This window comes from Bombina bombina, chromosome 7, assembly GCF_027579735.1.
Source record: "Bombina bombina isolate aBomBom1 chromosome 7, aBomBom1.pri, whole genome shotgun sequence".
Taxonomy (NCBI): Eukaryota; Metazoa; Chordata; class Amphibia; order Anura; family Bombinatoridae; genus Bombina; species Bombina bombina.
In genome coordinates, this window is record NC_069505.1 from 357614071 (window position 1) to 357636190 (window position 22120).

Below are 22120 nucleotides of genomic sequence, written 5' to 3' on the forward strand. Positions count from 1 at the left end.
CCTGGCCTCGGCTAGCGAGGACCAAGTTCATACGGTTTCAATCAGACAACATGACAACTGTTGCGTACATCAACCATCAGGGGGGAACAAGGAGTTCCCTAGCGATGGAAGCAGTGACCAAAATCATTCTATGGGCGGAGTCTCACTCCTGCCACCTGTCTGCTATCCACATCCCAGGAGTGGAAAATTGGGAAGCGGATTTTCTGAGTCGTCAGACATTGCATCCGGGGGAGTGGGAACTCCATCCGGAAATCTTTGCCCAAGTCACTCACCTGTGGGGCATTCCAGACATGGATCTGATGGCCTCTTGTCAGAACTTCAAAGTTCCTTGCTACGGGGCCAGATCCAGGGATCCCAAGGCGGCTCTAGTGGATGCACTAGTAGCACCTTGGACCTTCAAACTAGCTTATGTGTTCCCGCCATTTCCTCTCATCCCCAGGCTGGTAGCCAGGATCAATCAGGAGAGGGCGTCGGTGATCTTGATAGCTCCTGCGTGGCCACGCAGGACTTGGTATGCAGATCTGGTGAATATGTCATCGGCTCCACCTTGGAAGCTACCTTTGAGACGAGACCTTCTTGTTCAGGGTCCGTTCGAACATCCGAATCTGGTTTCACTCCAGCTGACTGCTTGGAGATTGAACGCTTGATTTTATCGAAGCGAGGATTCTCAGATTCTGTTATCGATACTCTTGTTCAGGCCAGAAAGCCTGTAACTAGAAAGATTTACCACAAAATTTGGAAAAAATATATCTGTTGGTGTGAATCTAAAGGATTCCCTTGGGACAAGGTTAAGATTCCTAGGATTCTATCCTTCCTTCAAGAAGGATTGGAAAAAGGATTATCTGCAAGTTCCCTGAAGGGACAGATTTCTGCCTTGTCGGTATTACTTCACAAAAAAGCTGGCAGCTGTGCCAGATGTTCAAGCCTTTGTTCAGGCTCTGGTTAGAATCAAGCCTGTTTACAAACCTTTGACTCCTCCTTGGAGTCTCAATTTAGTTCTTTCAGTTCTTCAGGGGGTTCCGTTTGAACCCTTACATTCCGTTGATATTAAGTTATTATCTTGGAAAGTTTTGTTTTTAGTTGCAATTTCTTCTGCTAGAAGAGTTTCAGAATTATCTGCTCTGCAGTGTTCTCCTCCTTATCTGGTGTTCCATGCAGATAAGGTGGTTTTACGTACTAAACCTGGTTTTCTTCCAAAAGTTGTTTCTAACAAAAACATTAACCAGGAGATTATCGTACCTTCTCTGTGTCCGAAACCAGTTTCAAAGAAGGAACGTTTGTTGCACAATTTGGATGTTGTTCGCGCTCTAAAATTCTATTTAGATGCTACAAAGGATTTTAGACAAACATCTTCCTTGTTTGTTGTTTATTCAGGTAAAAGGAGAGGTCAAAAAGCAACTTCTACCTCTCTCTCTTTTTGGATTAAAAGCATCATCAGATTGGCTTACGAGACTGCCGGACGGCAGCCTCCCGAGAAAATCACAGCTCATTCCACTAGGGCTGTGGCTTCCACATGGGCCTTCAAGAACGAGGCTTCTGTTGATCAGATATGTAGGGCAGCGACTTGGTCTTCACTGCACACTTTTACCAAATTTTACAAGTTTGATACTTTTGCTTCTTCTGAGGCTATTTTTGGGAGAAAGGTTTTGCAAGCCGTGGTGCCTTCCATTTAGGTGACCTGATTTGCTCCCTCCCTTCATCCGTGTCCTAAAGCTTTGGTATTGGTTCCCACAAGTAAGGATGACGCCGTGGACCGGACACACCTATGTTGGAGAAAACAGAATTTATGTTTACCTGATAAATTTCTTTCTCCAACGGTGTGTCCGGTCCACGGCCCGCCCTGGTTTTTTTAATCAGGTCTGATAATTTATTTTCTTTAACTACAGTCACCACGGTACCATATGGTTTCTCCTATGCAAATATTCCTCCTTAACGTCGGTCGAATGACTGGGGTAGGCGGAGCCTAGGAGGGATCATGTGACCAGCTTTGCTGGGCTCTTTGCCATTTCCTGTTGGGGAAGAGAATATCCCACAAGTAAGGATGACGCCGTGGACCGGACACACCGTTGGAGAAAGAAATTTATCAGGTAAACATAAATTCTGTTTTTTAATTTTTCTGCTATGTTTACAGGATACACAGCTGTAACAAGGGAAAAAAACCTGATAGTTTGGTTCCTGTTAATGTAGCATCATTCATGGTTGTATTCTTTTTAAACAGACTTGGGGCTAGACTATTTTTTAAATTTTTGGCCTTAGTGAAAATCAAATCCGGGTGTCTTTTCACATGGTCCCCCAGGATATGGTCTTTTTTAATAAGGTGCCAATGTTTGTTGAGAATTGATTTGATATGTTTATGTTGGGCATTATATCTTGTTATAAAGGGAATATTTAATTTCTCTTGCTGATCTCTCTGTTCTTGACCGTTATATACTTTCTTAGTTAGTAGATCTTCCCTATCCTTCATTCTTGCTTCTTCTAATGCCCTATTTACATTATCCTCATCATATCCCTTTTCAAGAAACCTAATCTGCATTATACCTATGAACCCCTAATCTGCTGCCCCTAACATCGCCGACACCTACATTATATTTATTAACCCCTAATCTGCCCCCCCCCCAACGTCGCCGCCACCTACCTACACTTATTAACCCCTAATCTGCCGACCGGACCTCGCAACCAATAGAATGCAAGGTCAATCTGATTGGCTGATTGAATCAGCCAATCAGATTTTTCTTACCTTAATTCCGATTGGCTGATAGAATCCTATCAGCCAATCGGAATTCAAGGGACGCCATCTTGGATGACGTCCCTTAAAGGAACCGTCATTCGTCGTTAGTCAGTCGGTTGAAGAGGATGGCTCTGCGTCGGCTGTATGGAAGATGGCTCCGCTCCGGATGGATGAAGATATTAGACCCCGCTTGGATGAAGACTTCTACCGGATGGATGACCTCTTCTTGCCCCGCTTGGATGAAGACTTCTACCGGATGGAGGACTTCTTCTTGCTCCGCTTGGATGAAGAATTTGGCTCGGCTGGGTGAAGACGACTCAAGGTTGGGAGATCTTCAGGGGGTTAGTGTTAGGTTTATTTAAGGGGGGTTTGGGTGGGTTAGAGTAGGGGTATGTGGGTGGTGGGTTTTAATGTTGGGGGGGGTTGTATTTCTTTCATGTAATTAGCAAGAGTCCATGAGCTAGTGACGTATGGGTTTTACATTCCTACCAGGAGGGGTAAAGTTTCCCAAACCTCAAAATGCCTATAAATACTCCCCTCACCACACCCACAATTCAGTTTTACAAACTTTGCCTCCCATGGAGGTGGTGAAGTAAGTTTGTGCTAGATTCTATGTTGATATGCGCTTCGCAGCAGGCTGGAGCCCGGTATTCCTCTCAGAGTGCAGTGAATGTCAGAGGGATGTGAAGGGAGTATTACCTATTTGAATACAATGGTCTTCCTCTAGGGGATCTATTTCATAGGTTCTCTGTTATCGGTCGTAGAGATTTCTTCTCCTACCTCCCTTTTCAGATCGACGATATACTCTTATATACCATTACCTCTACTGATTCTCGTTTCAGTACTGGTTTGGCTATCTACTATATGTAGATGAGTGTCCTGGGGTAAGTAAGTCTTATTTCTTGTGACACTCTAAGCTATGGTTGGGCACTTTATATGTAAAGTTCTAAATATATGTCTTTAAACTTATATTTGCCATGATTCAGGATAATCAGTATTCCTTCATTCAGACTGTCAGTTTCATTATTTGGGATAATGCATATGAATATTTTTTTCTTACCTTGAAAATTTTCAATTGACTATTTTTCCCTGCGGGCTGTTAGGCTCGCGGGGGCAGAAAATGCTTCATTTTATTGCGTCATTCTTGGCGCAAACTTTTTTGGTGCAAAATTTTGTCATTTCTGGCACCGTAGTTGACGCCGGAAGTTGTTTTTAGTTACGTAATTTTTTTGACGCATGTGTATTCAGACTTTTTTTGCGCCAAAAATGTGGGCGTCGGTTTCGGCGTCAGAGGATGTGGCGTCATACTTGGCGCCAAAACATATGGGCTTTGTACTTGGCGCCAATAATGTGGGCATCATACTTGGCGCCAAAAATGTGGGCGTCTTTTTTGTTCCACTTTTTTCTCACATTATTTAAGTCTCACTTTTTTGTTGCTTCTGGTTGCTAGAGGCTTGTTATTTTGCATTTTTTCCCATTCCTGAAACTGTCATTTAAGGAATTTGATCATTTTGCTTTATATGTTGTTTTTTCTATTACATATTGCAAGATGTCACAACCTGACCCTGGATCAGAATCTACTATTGGAAAGACGCTGCCTGATGCTGGTTCTACCAAAGTTAAGTGCATTTGTTGTAAACTTGTGGTAACTGTTCCTCCGGCTGTAGTTTGTGTTAGTTGCCATGATAAACTTTCCAATGCAGATTGTGTCTCCATTACTAATAATCCTTTACCTGTTGTTGTTCCTTCAACATCTAATGTTCAGGATGTTCCTGTTAATGTAAAAGAATTTATTTCTAATTCTATTAAGAAGGCTCTGTCTGTTATTCCTCCTTCCAGTAAACGTAAAAGGTCTTTTAAAACTTCTCATATTTCGGATTAATTTTTAAGTGACCGCCATCATTCTGACTTATCTGTTTCTGATGAGGATCTATCTGGTTCAGAAGATTCTGCCTCAGATATTGATACTGATAAATCTTCATATTTATTTAAGATGGAGTTTATTTGTTCTTTACTTAAAGAAGTGTTGATTGCATTAGATATGGAGGAGTCTAGTCCTCTTGATACTAAATCTGCTAAGCGTTTAAATTCTGTTTTTAAACCTCATGTAGTTATTCCAGATGTTTTTCCAGTTCCTGATGCTATTTCAGAAGTGATTTCTAGGGAATGGAATAGTCTGGGTACTTCATTTACTCCTTCTCCAAGGTTTAAGAAATTGTACCCTGTGCCATCTGATAGATTAGAGTTTTGGGACAAAATCCCCAAAGTTGATGGGGCTATCTCTACTCTTGCTAAACGTACTACTATTCCTACGGCAGATAGTACTTCCTTTAAGGATCCTTTAGATAGGAAGCTTGAATCCTTTCTAAGAAGAGCTTATTTATGTTCAGGTAATCTTCTTAGACCTGCTATTTCTTTGGCTGATGTTGCTGCAGCTTCAACTTTTTGGTTGGAGGCTTTAGCGCAACAAGTATCAGACCATAATGCTTATAGCATTGTTAAACTTCTTCAACATGCTAATAACTTTGTTTGTGATGCCATTTTTTATATCATTAGAATTGATGTCAGGTATATGTCTTTAGCTATTTTAGCTAGAAGAGCTTTATGGCTTAAAACTTGGAATGCAGATATGACTTCTAAGTCAACATTGCTTTCTCTCTCTTTCCAAGGTAATAAATTATTTGGTTCTCAGTTGGATTCAATAATTTCAACTGTTACTGGGAGGAAGGGAGCCTTTTTGCCTCAGGACAAAAAATCTAAAGGTAAATATAGGGCTGCTAATCGTTTTCGTTCCTTTCGTCAGAATAAGGAGCAGAAGCCTGACCCTTCCTCTAAAGGAACGGTTTCCGTTTGGAAACCTTCTCCAGTCTGGAATAAATCCAAGCCTTTTAGAAAGTCAAAACCAGCTCCCAAATCCACATGAAGGTGCGGCCCTCATTCCGGCACAGCTGGTAGGGGGCAGGTTACGATTTTTCAAAGATATTTGGATCAATTCGATTCACAATCTTTGGATTCAGAACATTGTTTCACAAGGGTACAGGATAGGTTTCAAGGTAAGGCCACCTGTGAGAAGATTTTTTCTCTCACGCATTCCAGTAAATCCAGTGAAGGCTCAGGCGTTTCTGAAATGTGTTTCAGACCTAGAGTCGGCTGGGGTAATTATGCCAGTTCCAGTTCTGGAACGGGGTCTGGGGTTTTACTCAAATCTATTCATTGTACCAAAGAAGGAGAATTCCTTCAGACCAGTTCTGGATCTAAAAATATTGAATCGTTATGTAAGGATACCAACATTCAAAATGGTGACTATAAGGACTATTCTGCCTTTTGTTCAGCAAGGGCATTATATGTCTACAATAGACTTACAGGATGCATATCTTCATATTCCGATTCATCCAGATCACTATCAGTTTCTGAGATTCTCTTTTCTAGACAAGCATTACCAGTTTGTTGCTCTTCTGTTTGGCCTAGCAACAGCTCCAAGGATCTTTTCGAAGGTTCTCGGTGCCCTTCTCTCTGTAATCAGAGAACAGGGTATTGCGGTATTTCCTTATTTGGACGATATCTTGGTTCTTGCTCAGTCTTTACATTCTGCAGAATCTCATACGAATCAACTTGTGGTGTTTCTTCAAGAACATGGTTGGAGGATCAATTTACCAAAGAGTTCCTTGGTCCCTCAGACAAAGGTAACCTTTTTGGGTTTCCAAATAGATAATTGAACTTGAATCTGATTGGCTGATTCAATCACCCAATCAGATTTTTCTACCTTAATTCCGATTGGCTGATAGAATCCTATAAGCCAATCGGAATTCGACGGACGCCATCTTGGATGACGTCATTTAAAGGAACCTTATTCGTCGGGAAGTCGTTGTGCCGGATGGATGCCCCGCGGCGGAGGAGCGAAGAAAGAAGATTGAAGATGCAGCTTTGCTTGAAACATCACCGGAATGGAAGAAGACTTCACTGCCGTTTGCTTGAAGACATCGCCCGGATCGGATGAAGAGTTCTGCCCGGCGGGGTGAATACAAGGTAGGGAGATCTTCAGGGGGGTAGTGTTAGGTTTATTTAAGTGGGGTTTGGGTTAGATTAGGGGTATGTGGGTGGTGGGTTGTAATGTTGGGGGGTGGTATTGTGTTTTTTTTTTCAGGCAAAAGAGCAGTTTTCTTTGGGGCATGCCCCGCAAAAGGCCCTTTTAAGGGCTGGTAAGGTAAAAGAGCTAACCTTTTTAATTTAGAATAGGGCAGGGAATTTTTTTTATTTTTTTGTAATTTAGTGTTAGTTTTTTTGTGTAATTTAGTTTAGATTATTTTATTGCATTTTAGTTTAGATATTTGTAGTTTATTTAATTAATTGATAGTGTAGGTGTATTTGTAACTTAGGTTAGGATTTATTCGTCGGGAAGTCGTTGTGCCGGATGGATGCCCCGCGGCGGAGGAGCGAAGAAAGAAGATTGAAGATGCAGCTTTGCTTGAAACATCACCGGAATGGAAGAAGACTTCACTGCCGTTTGCTTGAAGACATCGCCCGGATCGGATGAAGAGTTCTGCCCGGCGGGGTGAATACAAGGTAGGGAGATCTTCAGGGGGGTAGTGTTAGGTTTATTTAAGGGGGGTTTGGGTTAGATTAGGGGTATGTGGGTGGTGGGTTGTAATGTTGGGGGGTGGTATTGTGTTTTTTTTTTCAGGCAAAAGAGCAGTTTTCTTTGGGGCATGCCCCGCAAAAGGCCCTTTTAAGGGCTGGTAAGGTAAAAGAGCTAACCTTTTTAATTTAGAATAGGGCAGGGAATTTTTTTTATTTTTTTGTAATTTAGTGTTAGTTTTTTTGTGTAATTTAGTTTAGATTATTTTATTGCATTTTAGTTTAGATATTTGTAGTTTATTTAATTAATTGATAGTGTAGGTGTATTTGTAACTTAGGTTAGGATTTATTTTACAGGTAAATTGGTAATTATTTTAACTAGGTAGCTATTAAATATTTATTAACTATTTAATAGCTATTGTACCTAGTTAAAATAAATACCAAGTTACCTGTAAAATAAATATAAACCCTAAAATAGCTACAATGTAATTATTAATTACATTGTAGCTATCTTAGGGTTTATTTTATAGGTATTTAGATTTATTTAGGAATATTTTAATTGATAATATTAATATTAGATTTATTTTAATAAGAGTTTAGTTAGGGATGTTAGAGTTAGATAGGGTTATTATACTTAATATATATATAATATAATAACGATATTATCTATATTAACCCTAATATAATTAGGGTTAATATAGTTAATATATATAATATAATAACTATATTAACTATATTAACCCTAATATAATTAGGGTTAATATCGTTAATATAGCTGGCGGTGGTGTAGGGGGATTAGATTAGGGGTTAATGTGTTTAATATAGCTGGCGGCGGTGTAGGGGGATTAGATTAGGGGCTAATACATTTTATTATAGGTGGCGCCGGTGTAGGGGGATTTAGATTATAGGCAAAAGAGCAGTTTACTTTGTGACAAAGCCCCGCCAAAAGCCCTTTTAAGGGCTGGTAAAAGAGCTGATTTCTTTGGGGCATGCCCCGCAAAAAGCCCTTTTAAGGGCTGGCAATAGAGCAGTTTACTTTGGGGTAATGCCACGCAAAAAGCCCTTTTCAGGGCTATTTGTAGGGTTAGACTTAGGTTTAGTGGTAGGGATAGTTTAGTATTTTAGGGATTAAATAATTTAATATAGCTGGCGGCGGGGTAGGGGGATTAGATTAGGGGTTAATTAATTTAATATAGGTGGCGGCGGGGTAGGGGGATTAGATTGGGGTTAAATAATTTAATATAGGTGGCGGCGGGGTAGGGGGATTAGATTAGGGGGTAGTTAATGTAGGTGGCGGCGGGGTCCGGGAGCGGCGGTTTAGGGGTTAAATATTTTATTAGGGATTGCGGCGGGGGATCGCGGTTGACAGGTAGATAGACATTGCGCATGCGTTAGGTGTTAGGCTTTATTTAGCAGATTGCGGTTGACAGGTAGACATTGCGCATGCGTTAGGTTAATTTTGTAGCTAGTTTAGGGAGTTACGGGGCTCCAATAGACAGCGTAAGGCTTACTACTGCTGCTTTTTGTGGCGAGGTGAAAATGGAGTAAGATTTCTCCATTTTCGCCACATAAATCCTTAAGCTGTATATTGGATACCAAACTGCGCTGGTTTGGTATACCTGCCTATGGCCCAAAAAACTACGGGCGACGGCAGAAATATACGAGCGTAACTTCTAGGTTACGCCGTATATAGGATACCAAACCAGCGCAAAATTCAGTGTCGCCGGCATTTGCGGGTGACGCTGCATATCGGATCGGGCCGTTAATCTCTAATAAAATTTAATAAAATAAAAAATAAAAATGAATATAGAACATGAATTTTGTGATTACTAATATAAAGTTAAAGGGACGTCTCCCTATAACAAGAGTTAAGCAAATACAAGTTAATAAATGTCTAATATGATTGCTAGAATACCACCAATAAAAAATACAAAATCTAAAAATTACATAAATTCATCCATAAAAATGGTGAATATGAATACATATATATTACAACAAAAAGTCCATGGATAATATTATATTAATCGATTATGTGCAATATAGAAGAAACAGTTCGTATTTCACACTATCTGAGTGTGCAACTCTGTTGCTATATTATAGTGAGTCTATCGACATATGGCTGTGATCCAAAGATTATATTGTCAATGTTTCAAATCTGGTTTTGGCAACTTTGTTGCAACACAAGAGTGAATCTGCCACTGAGGTTGTAGAATAATAATCCACCTTATATAGAATGAATGTTGACACATAGAAAGTGTTATGAGAAAAGTCTTATATTAAGTAGCCAATCTTGTGTGAAAAAAGAAATGCTCCAGGGCGTCTTACCATGAAATTTCGTCAGCTGATAACAAGCCGCTCAGCGTGCATTGATGGCGGTTCCTCCACAGTGAGTATGCAGGGTTCAGAGCTTGGTTGAGCTATACCACTGACCATGTAAGTTGGTTCCCAATGTTAGCACTTCACCTTGAAACTGCCACTATCAATGACTCACAGACCAAACCGGAGTCTCTGCAGCAGCAGGAGTGATGGTGTTTGTAAATCCCGCACTTAGCGTATATCACGCGCGGTTTAAAGAACTAGGTACCTAGTAAGCGTTGCTCTATACAGGACAAGCAACTCTCCTTCTTCTATGCGTTTCACCCGACTTAGGGCTTTATCAAGATGATAGTTGCTCCCGGAACAAGGTTTAAAAACCAGCTGCTGTTCTTCCATAGGTCCGTTTTTTAATTGTTTATAAAGGTGGAATTTATTTCAAGGTGGATTATTCATTTAGTAGAGAACCTTGTAGTGTGGCATTAGCTTGTCAGCGGTTAATATATGAAATTTTTTTTGAGAATTCATGTCAACGACTTGGTCTTCTTTGCATACTTTTACTAAATTCTACCATTTTGGTGTTTTCTCTTCTTCAGAAGAAGTTTTTGGTAGAATAGTACTTCAGGCAGCTGTTTCAGTTTGATTCTTCTGCTTATAATTTCAGTTTTTTTCATTATAAAAATTGAAACTTTTGATTTGGGTTGTGGATTAATTTTTCAGCGGAATTGGCTGTCTTTATTTTATCCCTCCCTCTCTAGTGACTCTTGCGTGGAAGTTCCACATCTTGGGTATCTGCTATCCCATACGTCACTAGCTCATGGACTCTTGCTAATTACATGAAAGAAAACATAATTTATGTAAGAACTTACCTGATAAATTCATTTCTTTCATATTAGCAAGAGTCCATGAGGGCCCACCCTTTTTGTGGTGGTTATGATTTTTTTTGTATAAAGCACAATTATTCCAATTCCTTATTTTTAATGCTTTCGCTCCTTTCTTATCACCCCACTTCTTGGCTATTCGTTAAACTGAATTGTGGGTGTGGTGAGGGGTGTATTTATAGGCATTTTAAGGTTTGGGAAACTTTGCCCCTCCTGGTAGGAATGTATATCCCATACGTCACTAGCTCATGGACTCTTGCTAATATGAAAGAAATTAATTTATCAGGTAAGTTCTTACATAAATTATGTTTTCTGGATCTATTTGTCATAGCGGGACTAACGCAAGAAAGAATTAGTTTCACAATTGTAACGCTGGTATTACAAGTTTTCTTGTCTACGCATTTTACGTGCGTTGGGTAAATCTGCACGTCTTCCCCATAAAAGTCAATGGAGGAGAAAAATTTGTTGAGAAATAAAATCCAACACTTGTTTTGAGCGTATAGTGAGTGACCTCAGGTTCTTGTGTGAAAAAGTAGCTAAATCGTGTTTATTTCCTAATAAAAATCTGTTTTGTGTAGGTATTGTGCTGTATATTGTTTGTATGTATCCCATTGTGTATGTATGTGATAATATTTGTAGTTAGATGTAGCTATATGAGTGTATGTTCCCGTCTGTCTATGTAAAGTCAATGGAAAATGGATTTGTGTGGGGTTTTTTTCAAACACCCGAGATCTCGTAACTTTGATCCATTCTATTTTAATATGAAAAATAAATATTGTGTAGTGCTTGTATGAGTGTAAGTGTACTTTGTGTAATGTTTTTGAAGTGATTTGTGGATGTTTTTGTTAGCGGTATATGATTAACTACTGCGTCTGGGTTTCAGTTAATGATTTGAGCGAAGATGGATATTTTTGTGGCGTTACGGAAACTCGTAATACCAGCGGTAGGGAAAAATCAGCGTTTGAAGGCTTTTTCATGCATAACGCACAACTCGTAATCTAGCCGTTAGTCATTTGCGTTGTGGGGGGGTTGGCGGTTTAGGAGTTAATAGGTTAATTGGGTTTATTGCGATGTGGGGGTTTAGCAGTTTAGGGGTTAATAGGTTAATTAGGTTTATTGCAATGTGGGGGGTTGACGGTTTAGGGGTTAATAGGTTAATTAGGTTTATTGCAATGTGGGGGGTTGGCGATTTAGGGGTTAATAGGTTAATTAGGTTTATTGTAATGTGGGGGGTTGGCGGTTTAGGGGTTAATATTTTAATTATGTTATTTGTGTTTAATTTGTGGATTAGGGGTTAATTACCTTATTATTTTGCGATGTAGGAATTGGTGGTTTAGGTGTTTGTTAATACTTTGTGTGGGTGGTTAAGTTTTTTATTATTTTGTGTGGGCGGTTAGGTTTTTATGTTATTTTATGCGGGCGGTTACGTGTTTTTTTGTTATGTCATGCAAGCGGTTACGTGTTTTTTCGTTAATATTTCGTTTGGGCGGTTGCATGTTTTTTTCCTTTAATGGTTTGTTTGCCTACGCTGCATCCAGGTGGATTCTTTTGGCTGCGTGCGCGGCCAACATTCTTTTGGCTGCCTCGCGCATCCAACATTCCTTTGAGTAGGTGATGGCGACGGACGCCTAACAAATGCGATTATAGTATAGATATACAGTACCACTTTGTGCATTTTTAAACTTTGGCCTTTATTTGTCTCTTGGTTACCTCATTTAACTTAGTTAAGCTAAGTCATTATTGTCCACAGTGTATCTCTGGTTATAATTAATGATAGCTATACTCTTTCACTCCCTATATATTTATTTCTTTACAATTTTAATAATGCCTGTACTGTTTGTAAAAATCATGCCAGTGATTGAGAAATACATTCACATATGAAATATGAAATCACGCCATTTGATTTGCTTATAGATGTCTAACATGTAAATGAGTTTTGTCCTTGCTGAGTGAACAAAGGGGTTCCATGAACAGAGCTTTGCTGTAACCTTCAGAGGTGTGAATAGGTTAATGTATGTGTCAGTTTCGGGAGACCTCACAGTTTCTTTTTCGAAAACAGGCAGTTACACTTTTTTGTTTAAAATGCATTCGCGGTGGAAGGTTTTTAACTACTCGGCTCCAAATTCGACCAATACAAAAAATTCATTTCTTTCATGTAATTAGCAAGAGTCCATGAGCTAGTGACGTATGGGATGACTATGGGATATACATTCCTACCAGGAGGGGCAAAGTTTCCCAAACCTCAAAATGCCTATAAATACACCCCTCACCAACACCCCACAAATCAGTTTTACAAACTTTGCCTCCTATGGAGGTGGTGAAGTAAGTTTGTGCTAGATTCTACGTTGATATGCGCTCCGCAGCAGGTTGGAGCCCGGTTTTCCTCTCAGCGTGCAGTGAATGTCAGAGGGATGTGAAGAGAGTATTGCCTGTTTGAATTCAATGATCTCCTTCTACGGGGTCTATTTCATAGGTTCTCTGTTTATCGTTGTAGAGATTCATCTCTTACCTCCCTTTTCAGATCGACGATATACTCTTATATATATATACCATTACTCTGCTGATTTTTGTTTCAGTACTGGTTTGGCTTTCTACAAACATGTAGATGAGTGTCCTGGGGTAAGTAAGTCTTATTTTCTGTGACACTCTAAAGCTATGGTTGGGCACTTTTTTATAAAGTTCTAAATATATGTATTCAAACATTTATTTGCCTTGACTCAGGATGTTCAACATTCCTTTTTTTCAGACAGTCAGTTTCATATTTGGGATAATGCATTTGAATCAATCATATTTCTTACCTTAAAATTTGACTTTTTCCCTGTGGGCTGTTAGGCTCGCGGGGGCTGAAAATGCTTCATTTTATTGCGTCATTCTTGGCGCAGGACTTTTTTGGCGCAAAAAAATCTTTTCCGTTTCCGCCGTCATACGTGTCGCCGGAAGTTGCGTCATTTTTTTGACGTTCTTTTGCGCCAAAAATGTCGGCGTTCGGATGTGGCGTCATTTTTGGCGCCAAAAGCATTTAGGCGCCAAATAATGTGGGGCGTCTTATTTGGCGCTAAAAAAAATTAGGCGTCGCTTTTGTCTCCACATTATTTAAGTCTCATTTTTCATTGCTTCTGGTTGCTAGAAGCTTGTTCTTTGGCATTTTTTTCCCATTCCTGATACTGTCATTTAAGGAATTTGATCAATTTTGCTTTATATGTTGTTTTTTTCTCTTACATATTGCAAGAATGTCTCACGTTGCATCTGAGTCAGAAGAAACTTCAGGAAAATCGCTGCCTGGTGCGGAACTACCAAAGCTAAGTGTATCTGCTGTAAACTTTTGGTAGTTGTTCCCAGCTGTGGTTTGTCATGATGGCAAACTTGTTAATGCAGAAAATATTTCCTTAGTAAAGTACCATTACCTGTTGCAGTTCCCTCAACATCTAATGTTCAGAGTGTTCCTGATAACATTAGAGATTTTGTTTCTGAATCCATTAAGAAGGCTATGTCTGTTATTCCTCCTTCTAGTAAATTTAAAAAAATCTTTTAAACTTCTCTTTATCCAGATGAATATTTAAATGAACATCATCATTCTGATTCTAATGATTCTTCTGGTTCAGAGGACTCTGTCTCAGAGGTTGATGCTGATAAATCTTCATATTTATTTAAAATGGAATTTATTCGTTCTTTACTTAAAGAAGTCCTAATTGCATTAGAAATTGAGGATTCTGGTCCTCTTGATACTAAATCTAAGCGTTTAGACAAGGTCTTTAAATCTCCTGTAGTTATTCTAGAAGGTTTTTCCTGTTCCAGGTGCTATTTCTAAAGTAATTTCCAGAGGAATGGAATAATTTGGGTAATTCATTTACTCCTTCTAAACGTTTTAAGCAATTATATCCTGTGCCGTCCGACAGATTAGAGTTTTGGGACAAAATCCCTAAAGTTGATGGGGCTATTTCTACCCTTGCTAAACGTACTACTATTCCTACGGCAGATGGTACTTCCTTTAAGGATCCTCTAGATAGGAAAATTGAATCCTTTCTAATAAAAGCTTATTTGTGTTCAGGTATCTTCTTAGACCTGCTATATCTTTGGCGGATGGTGCTGCAGCTTCAACTTTTTGGTTGGAAACTTTAGCGCAACAAGTAACAGGATCATGATTCTCATAACATTATTATTCTGCTTCAACATGCTAATAATTTTAATCTGTGATGCATTTTGATATTATCCAGAGTTGAATGTCAGGTTTTGTCTCTAGCTATTTTAGCTAGAAGAGCTTTATGGCTTAAAACTTGGAATGCTGATATGTCTTCTAAATCGACCTCTACTTTCCCTTTCTTCCAGGGTAATAAATTATTTGGTTCTCAGTTGGATTCTATTATCTCAACTGTTACTGGTGGGAAAGGGAACTTTTTTACCGCTAGGATAAAAAATCTAAGGGTAAAAACAGGGCTAATAATCGTTTTCATTCCTTTCATTTCAACAAAGAACAAAAGCCTGATCCTTCATCCTCAGGGAGCAGTTTTCAGTTTGGAAACATCTCCAGTCTGGAATAAATCCAAGCCTTCTAGAAAAGCAAAGCCAGCTTCTAAGTCCACATGAAGGTGCGGCCCTCATTCCAGCTCAGCTGGTAGGGGGCAGATTACGTTTTTTCAAAAGAAATTTGGATTGATTCTGTTCACATCTTTGGATTCAGAACATTGTTTCAGAAGGGTACAGAAGTTGGTTTCAAAGATAAGACCTCCTGCAAAGGAGATTTTTTTCTTTCCCATGTCCCAGTAAACCAGCGAAAGCTCAAGCGATTCTGAAATGTGTTTCAGATCTAGAGTTGGCTGGAGTAAGTATGCCAGTTCCAGTTCTGGAACAGGGGCTGGGGTTGATTCGAATCTCTTCATTGTACCAAAGAAGGAGAATTCTTCATACCAGTTCTGGATCTAAAATATTGAATCGTTATGTAAGGATACACATAATTCAAAATGGTAACTATAAGGACTATCCTGCCTTTTGTTCAGCAAGGGCATTAGTATGTCTACAATAGATTTACAGGATGCCATATCTGCAGTATTCCGATTCATCCAGCTCACTATCAGTTTCTGAGATTCTCTTTCCTGGACAAGCATTACCAGTTTGTGGCTCTGCCATTTTGGGCCTAGCAACAGCTCCAAGAATTTTTACAAAGGTTCGGTCGGGTGCCCTTCTGTCTGTAATCAGAGACAGGGTATTGTTGGTTTTTCCTTATTTGGACGATATCTTGGTACTTGCTCAGTCTTCACATTTAGCAGAATCTCATACGAATCGACTTGTGTTGTTTCTTCAAGATCATGGTTGGAGGATCAATTCACTAAAAAGTTCATTGATTCCTCAGACAAGGGTAACCTTTTTGGGTTTCCAGATAGGATTCAGTGTCATGAACTCTGTCTTTGACAGACAGAGACGTCTAAAATTGATTTCAGCTGTCGAAACCTTCAGTCCACAATTTCATTCCCATTCGGTAGCCTTTTGCATGGAAATTTTAGGACCTTATGGACTGCTGCATCGGATGCGATCCCCTCTTGCTCATTTTCACATGCTACCTCTTTCAGCTCTGTGATGCTGAACCAATGGTGCAGGCATTACCAAAGATATCTCAATTAATATCTTTAAAACCGACTTGTACGAACACTCTCTAACGTGGTGGACAAGATCACCATCGTTAGTTCAGAGGGCTTCTTTTGTTCTTCCGACCATGGACTGTAATTTCAACAGATGCAAGTCTTACAAGGTTGGGGAGCGGTGTGGGGGTCTCTGACGGCACATGAGTTTGGGAATCTAAGGAGGTGAGATTACCAGATCAATATTTTGGAACTCCGTGCAATTTTCAGAGCTCTTCAGTCTTGGCCTCTTCCTGAAGAGAGAATCGTTCATTGGTTTTCAGACAGACAATGTCACAACTGTGGCATACATCAATCATCAGGGGGGGACTCACAGTCCTCTGGCTATGAAAGAAGTATCTCGAATTCTGGTTTGGGCGGAATCCAGCTCCTGTCTAATCTCTGCGGTTCATATCCCAGGTATAGACAATTGGGAAGCGGATTATCTCAGTCGCCAAACGTTGCATCCGGGCGAATGGTCTCTTCACCCAGAGGTATTTCTTCAGATTGTTCAAATGTGGGAACTTCCAGAAATAGATCTGATGGCTTCTCATCTAAACAAGAAACTTCCCAGGTATCTGTCCAGATCCCGGGATCCTCAGGCGGAGGCAGTGGATGCATTATCACTTCCTTGGAAGTATCATCCTGCCTATATCTTTCCGCCTCTAGTTCTTCTTCCAAGAGTAATCTCCAAGATTCTGAAGGAATGCTCGTTTGTCCTGCTGGTAGCTCCAGCATGGCCTCACAGGTTTTGGTATGCGGATCTTGTCCGGATGGCCTCTTGCCAACCGTGGACTCTTCCGTTAAGAAGACCAGACCTTCTGTCACAAGGTCCTTTTTTCCATCAGGATCTCAAATCCTTAAATTTAAAGGTATGGAGATTGAACGCTTGATTCTTGGTCAAAGAGGTTTCTCTGACTCTGTGATTAATACTATGTTACAGGCTCGTAAATCTGTATCTAGAGAGATATATTATAGAGTCTGGAAGACTTATATTTCTTGGTGTCTTTCTCATCATTTTTCCTGGCATTCTTTTAGAATTCCGAGAATTTTACAGTTTCTTCAGGATGGTTTAGATAAAGGTTTGTCCGCAAGTTCCTTGAAAGGACACATCTCTGCTCTTTCTGTTCTTTTTCACAGAAAGATTGCTAATATTCCTGATATTCATTGTTTTGTACAAGCTTTGGTTCATATAAAACCTGTCATTAAGTCAATTTCTCCTCCTTGGAGTTTGAATTTGGTTCTGGGGGCTCTTCAAGCTCCTCCTTTTGAACCAATGCATTCATTGGACATTAAATAACTTTCTTGGAAAGTTTTGTTCCTTTTGGCGATCTCTTCTGCCAGAAGAGTCTCTGAATTATCTGCTCTTTCTTGTGAGTCTCCTTTTCTGATTTTTCATCAGGATAAGGCGGTGTTGCAAACTTCTTTTGAATTTTTACCTAAGGTTGTGAATTCCAACAACATTAGTAGAGAAATTGTGGTTCCTTCATTATGTCCTAATCCTAAGAATTCTAAGGAGAAATCGTTGCATTCTTTGGATGTTGTTAGAGCTTTGAAATATTATGTTGAAGCTACTAAGTCTTTCCGAAAGACTTCTAGTCTATTTGTTATCTTTTCCGGTTCTAGAAAAGGCCAGAAAGCTTCTGCCATTTCTTTGGCATCTTGGTTGAAATCTTTAATTCATCATGCCTATGTTGAGTCGGGTAAAACTCCGCCTCAAAGGATTACAGCTCATTCTACTAGGTCAGTTTCTACTTCCTGGGCGTTTAGGAATGAAGCTTCGGTTGATCAGATTTGCAAAGCAGCAACTTGGTCCTCTTTGCATACTTTTACTAAATTCTACCATTTTGATGTGTTTTCTTCTTCTGAAGCAGTTTTTGGTAGAAAAGTACTTCAGGCAGCGGTTTCAGTTTGAATCTTCTGCTTATGTTTTCATTAAACTTTATTTTGGGTGTGGATTATTTTCAGCAGGAATTGGCTGTCTTTATTTTATCCCTCCCTCTCTAGTGACTCTTGCGTGGAAAGATCCACATCTTGGGTAGTCATTATCCCATACGTCACTAGCTCATGGACTCTTGCTAATTACATGAAAGAAAACATAATTTATGTAAGAACTTACCTGATAAATTCAATTCTTTCATATTAGCAAGAGTCCATGAGGCCCACCCTTTTTGTGGTGGTTATGATTTTTTTGTATAAAGCACAATTATTCCAATTCCTTATTTTATATGCTTTCGCACTTTTTTTCTTATCACCCCACTTCTTGGCTATTCATTAAACTGATTTGTGGGTGTGGTGAGGGGTGTATTTATAGGCATTTTGACGTTTGGGAAACTTTGCCCCTCCTGGTAGGAATGTATATCCCATAGTCATCCCATACGTCACTAGCTCATGGACTCTTGCTAATATGAAAGAAATGAATTTATCAGGTAAGTTCTTACATAAATTATGTTTTTCAGGAGCTAATAGCCCATAGCTTGTGATCGAACCCAAAATGACCAATCCATCTACAATGATCTACAATTATGCATCATGTTACTATACATGTATTCTTGTTAATTAACTAATTTGTTAATTACAGCTGTGATTCTCTTTGGTGAACCAATCCGGTGGGAGACCAATCTTCAAATTATCATTGATGTCTTGTTGACTGGAGGGTATCCAGCAAATCCATATCAACTTGAACAATACCCCCATTTACCTCTGCTTGCTTGCAATATGGATCTCTTGTGGATGACTGAAGCACGGGCACCAAGGTTAGTTTTTTTATTTTTTTTTATTGATCAAAACTAATAATGGGGTTGACAATCCTTTATAAAAAATATTAATAGCATATGTCTACAAAAATCCCTATAGACTTTAATTGTAAATTTTGCAGAAAAATCATTAGATAAAATTTTCTAAAGGATGCTGAGCAACCCCAATTTGTTAATTGGTTAACAGTGTTTTATGTTTAAATGTTTTTATTGGGTTTTTACAGAGTTTACATGTTCATAAGTTCGGTATAGAACAGGTAACATAACTGAACACTTAAACAGTGCGAACAACAATAATGAAAAATGTAAAAAAAAATAATATATAAATAAAAAAAATAAACAATTGTCATGTCATTCATTATCATTCTATCTCTTTAAGGGTTTATGAATTATACTTTCATGCATGTCAGTGAGTATTTGTAGATTCATCATGAGTGAACATCTGTTTCTAGTAGTTTGAGAATCATAAGGCCTGAAACTGTGTATCTATGTGATGCTACACTTTATGACTGTTTAATATCCAAAAAAAACATATTTTATTGAACATCTCCCTTGTATCTAGAATCCAGGATGCCGATTCATATAGTGTATAGGTGGTATTGATCTTATTTTTGATCTCAGTCCAGGAGGGGACTCCCGTCTTCCATTATTTTGCTATAGATGTTCTGGTGATCGTACAGAGTATTCTGATAATTATGTTTACAGTATTGTCAAACTTCTCTATATGTTAATGTAGAAGAGCCTGTGTTATCGTGAGCTGGAAATTTTCCTCTAACAGTGTGCTAATAAAAAGAGATGAATGTTGCCAGATTCTTCCAACCCCTTCACATTCCCACCACATATGCCTATAAGACCCCTCCTTACCACACCCCCTGTAGCACAGCTTACTACCTGTTTTTGAGAAGTGAGATGTCTTCATGAGTATGAGATACCAACGGAATGCTGTTTTTATAGCGTTTCCCTTAGGTATGCACTTAGGAGGTCTCTGCATAGGGAGCTAAGTATATTGTTCCATTCCTCTTTGTCAAAGCTCCTCTCTATATCTTCTTCTCACCTAATAAGTATGATATTGTTCTTAAAATTGCTGGAAGTGTTCTGTATATCTATGTACAACTTAGAGATTGATTTATGTGGTCTGATCGGTGAGTCAAATATTCTCTCTATTGTGGTTTTAGGTTGTCGGGGTGTACCTATTATATATTTGTTGATGGATGTCGATAGCTGGAGATATCGATACCAGTGTAGTTTGTAAGGCTGAATACTGTCTTGTAGTTGCGAGAAAGTGATTATTTTGTGATTGGTCACCAAGTCTGCCACCCTATATAGTGCTTTATTTGCCCATTTGTCTATTGTATTATGATCTTCTTCTGTAAGTAGCATTCTAATCGGGGTCTGTAACGAGAATATAGGCAATAAGCCCTCACTTTTCCGGGTTAACAGTGTTTTAAAGGGACACAAATTTTTTTTTTTTTTTTAAATGTAAAAATGTTATTCAATTTAAAGGCACATGAAACCTAACATTTTTCATTATTCTGATATTCAGCATACAGTTTTATCAATTTACTTCTTTTATCAAATATATTTCTCCAACATAGGTGTGTCCGGTCCACGGCGTCATCCTTACTTGTGGGATATTCTCTTCCCCAACAGGAAATGGCAAAGAGCCCAGCAAAGCTGGTCACATGATCCCTCCTAGGCTCCGCCTACCCCAGTCATTCTCTTTGCCGTTGTACAGGCAACATCTCCACGGAGATGGCTTAGAGTTTTTTAGTGTTTAACTGTAGTTTTTATTATTCAATCAAGAGTTTGTTATTTTGAAATAGTGCTGGTATGTACTATTTACTCAGAAACAGAAAAGAGATGAAGATTTCTGTTTGTATGAGGAAAATGATTTTAGCAACCGTCACTAAAATCCATGGCTGTTCCACACAGGACTGTTGAGAGCAATTAACTTCAGTTGGGGGAACAGTGTGCAGTCTCTTGCTGCTTGAGGTATGACACATTCTAACAAGACGATGTAATGCTGGAAGCTGTCATTTTCCCTATGGGATCCGGTAAGCCATGTTTATTACGATCGTAAATAAGGGCTTCACAAGGGCTTATTAAGACTGTAGACTTTATTTGGGCTAAATCGATTCATTATTAACATATATTTAGCCTTGAGCTCTGATACTTAGAAAGGACTTTCTGAAGGCGTCATTTGGTATCGTATTCCCCTTTGGGCTTGGTTGGGTCTCAGCAAAGCAGATACCAGGGACTGTAAAGGGGTTAACGTTCAAAACGGCTCCGGTTCCGTTATTTTATGGGTTAAAGCTTCCAAATTTGGTGTGCAATACTTTTAAGGCTTTAAGACACTGTGGTGAAAATTTGGTGAATTTTGAACAATTCCTTCATGTTTTTTCGCAATTGCAGTAATAAAGTGTGTTCAGTTTAAAATTTAAAGTGACAGTAACGGTTTTATTTTAAAACGTTTTTTGTACTTTGTTATCAAGTTTATGCCTGTTTAACATGTCTGAACTACCAGATAGACTGTGTTCTGAATGTGGGGAAGCCAGAATTCCTATTCATTTAAATAAATGTGATTTATGTGAAAATGACAATGATGCCCAAGATGATTCCTCAAGTGAGGGGAGTAAGCATGGTACTGCATCATTCCCTCCTTCGTCTACACGAGTCTTGCCCACTCAGGAGGCCCCTAGTACATCTAGCGCGCCAATACTCCTTACTATGCAACAATTAACGGCTGTAATGGATAATTCTGTCAAAAACATTTTAGCCAAAATGAACACTTATCAGCGTAAGCGCGGCTGCTCTGTTTTAGATACTGAAGAGCATGACGACGCTGATAATAATATTTCTGAAGGGCCCCTAACCCAGTCTGATGGGGCCAGGGAGGTTTTGTCTGAGGGAGAAATTACTGATTCAGGGAACATTTCTCAACAGGCTGAACCTGATGTGATTGCATTTAAATTTAAGTTGGAACATCTCCGCATTCTGCTTAAGGAGGTATTATCCACTCTGGATGATTGTGACAAGTTGGTCATCCCAGAGAAACTATGTAAAATGGACAAGTTCCTAGAGGTGCCGGGGCTCCCAGAAGCTTTTCCTATACCCAAGCGGGTGGCGGACATTGTTAATAAAGAATGGGAAAGGCCCGGTATTCCTTTCGTCCCTCCCCCCATATTTAAAAAATTGTTTCCTATGGTCGACCCCAGAAAGGACTTATGGCAGACAGTCCCCAAGGTCGAGGGAGCG

The 22120-nt window shown here is 39.3% G+C and overlaps 1 protein-coding gene across 1 annotated transcript in view; it reads left to right on the forward strand.

The window, feature by feature from the left end:
- The window catches only part of LOC128666438 (haloacid dehalogenase-like hydrolase domain-containing 5), a 718406-nt gene that overhangs the window by 436450 nt on the left and 259836 nt on the right, over positions 1 to 22120 (forward strand). The window contains exon 6 of the mRNA XM_053721044.1: positions 18691 to 18865. Within this exon, the coding sequence (XP_053577019.1) occupies positions 18691 to 18865 (175 nt within the window). The remainder of the gene's footprint in view (positions 1 to 18690; positions 18866 to 22120) is intronic.